General features: G+C 33.0%; 1 protein-coding gene across 1 annotated transcript; it reads left to right on the plus strand.

Moving 5' to 3' along the window:
- The first annotated feature begins 224 nt into the window (after window positions 1-224).
- Window positions 225-1,538, plus strand: LOC145028370 (uncharacterized). Its single transcript, XM_078977056.1, has one exon. The coding sequence runs from the start codon at window positions 514-516 to the stop codon at window positions 1,432-1,434; it is 921 nt and encodes a 306-aa protein (XP_078833182.1). The 5' UTR covers window positions 225-513; the 3' UTR covers window positions 1,435-1,538.
- The last annotated feature ends 978 nt before the right edge of the window (window positions 1,539-2,516 follow it).

Genomic DNA, 2,516 nt, shown 5'->3' on the forward strand with positions numbered 1-2,516 from the left:
GCATACTACAATACATTATCGTTAACCAATTTCATACTTAAAGGTTACGCGTTTTCTTATAGGGATTTGAATGAAATTTTGAACCAGCAAATGGATCATTTCTTAATTAACTCTAAAAAAATATAAATCAAATTAAACATTTTTAAAATTTTCGTTAATATTACGATTCCCATGCTCTGTTTTGAAACTAACGATGGCCCAACGTGAATAAAAGATGATAAAGACTTGTATCCTTCTTCATTGAAACATTTCATCAAGCAGGTCACATGCATAGGTTTCACAAATTGGTGCCTTTTTATGGCTTTTATTCACTCACTTCCATTCATGTAACTGCCAGTTTGAAGCTCCTTTTTTTTATTTCTTGAACTCCATTACAACTGCCAAGAAAACCCATCTGGCATATCGTATATATTCCATAATACTTCCATATTCTGATTATCTCTAAAACTTCGCTCCCAAAGTTGCTCATCGGAGTTGAAAACACCCAAAAAACTAGAGCATACCCAAGAAGACATGCAAGACCCAATTGGAATCCCAGCTTGTTTTTCCGCCGGAGACAAGACGGAAGATTCTGCAACAGTCACGAAAACTGGCCAGAGCGTTTTCATGTCCGTTTACAAGACCAATATCGCCGATCAGTGTCGTCTGATTACTGTCACTTGGTGCAAAAACCTGCTGCTTCACGGATTATCAGTGTCCGTTGATGGACCGGAAACGGAGTACACATGCAAAGTCGAACTAAAGCCATGGAACTTCTGGAGAAAACAAGGGTCTAAAAGCTTTGTAGTGGATGGTAAGCCTCTCGACATTTTCTGGGACCTCAAAGCTGCCAAGTTTCACGGCGAAACAGAACCAATCTCGGAGTATTACGTCGCGGTGGTTTCCGGCGAAGAGGTGGTGCTTGTTCTTGGGGATATGAGGAAAGATGCTTATAGAAAAACAGGTTGCAGGCCTGCTTTAATCGATCCCATTTTAGTTTCGAGACGAGAACATGTTTTTGGGAAGAAAAAGTTCCACACACGAGTTAAATTCGATGAAAAAGGAGGATTTCACGAGATTTCAATCGAATGCAAGAACAGAAACAATGGAAATGGGGATGATGATTCAGAAATGGAGATAAAAATTGATGGTGACTTGATGGTTCATGTGAAGCATCTTCAATGGAAATTTAGAGGCAATGAATCGATTCTTTTCAAGAAAATAAAGATCGAAGTTTATTGGGATGTTCATGATTGGCTTTTTAGTCCTGGTTTAAGGCATGCATTGTTCATCATAAAACCGTCGTCTCCGGTGACATCACCCCCACCGCCGCCGCCGACTTCACCTTCTCCGGCAGGGATTTGTGGTTCGGTTGAAGGGTTTAATCCAATTTATTCGTACGAGTTTTGCCTCTTTCTCTATGCTTGGAAGGTCGACTCATACAAAGTATTTTAAATTTTGATGTGCTTCTTTTTAATTACAATTGAAATATAAAGTAATTTGTGTTATTTTGTTTTTGGCATTGTATTTTCATATATATTTTACATTTGTTTTTTTTATTTAAGGGATGAACTATATAGTGCATTATTTGTACTCTTGTAAATGGAAATTTATACAATAAAACTAACATACTTTTGGTATTCTATTATACGAAAACATATATACTTTTAAAATTTAAATTCAATATTATATGTTATAAATTTATAATAAATAGAATATCTGGTTATTACTCTTCAATCACTAAGCCTATAATATTATTTTCCAAAAGTTGATTTTGAATGAGATTCTTTAGAATAGAAATTTAATAAAACGAGACACTTTTGAAAACAAGGCCATGAAAATTTTTAATGCCTTAAATAGAAACAAAATAAAATACAATAATTTATTTCATATTTGAAAAGTTATAACATGTGATCATCGGTTGATCCGATAATATGGACCCCAAACACAAATTCAAAATAAAATATGTTTTTTATTTATGATTTTTCATAATATAAAACCTTAAATTAAGCATAAATTACGTTATATATTTTGGTATAATTTAACATTTTTCACGATTTGTTTAAGGGGAATATTCTTTCGGGTCAGATTACTTATATCTCATATATCATAAAATATACTTCTAGCTTTTAAAAACAAAGAATCTTTGGTACGTCAAGATTAAAAAAATTCTATAAGGAATTTCATGTTAACGTAACACTTTTAAAATTTATATATTTGAATGTAGATACATTTAGATATATCTATCGATGCCAAATGGGCCAATTGCCAAGATGGGTGCACATGGAGAGAGGTAGAAAAAGGACCAATTCAATTTGATATCACAGACTGGATCACATTTTTGGTCAATAATTTCATCATTTTCAGGGTTTTTCTTAGTGTATCTTTCTGGATCTGACCTTGACAAATGAGCCAACTCCACAGAAATATAATATATGTTTATGTTCGTTATGTTTAACTAATATAATATAAAAGCGTATATTCAAAAATATAAATAAAAAACACATGTTTTGAGGCAAAAAATGATTTTATGTTCT

Source organism: Lactuca saligna, chromosome 1 (genome assembly GCF_052625555.1).
Source record: "Lactuca saligna cultivar CGN05327 chromosome 1, ASM5262555v1, whole genome shotgun sequence".
Lineage (NCBI taxonomy): Eukaryota > Viridiplantae > Streptophyta > Magnoliopsida > Asterales > Asteraceae > Lactuca > Lactuca saligna.

Excerpts from the sequence above, each read along its gene's own strand:
- LOC145028370 (XM_078977056.1), top strand. The coding sequence starts at position 514 with ATGCAAGACCCAATTGGAATCCCAGCTTGTTTTTCCGCCGGAGACAAG.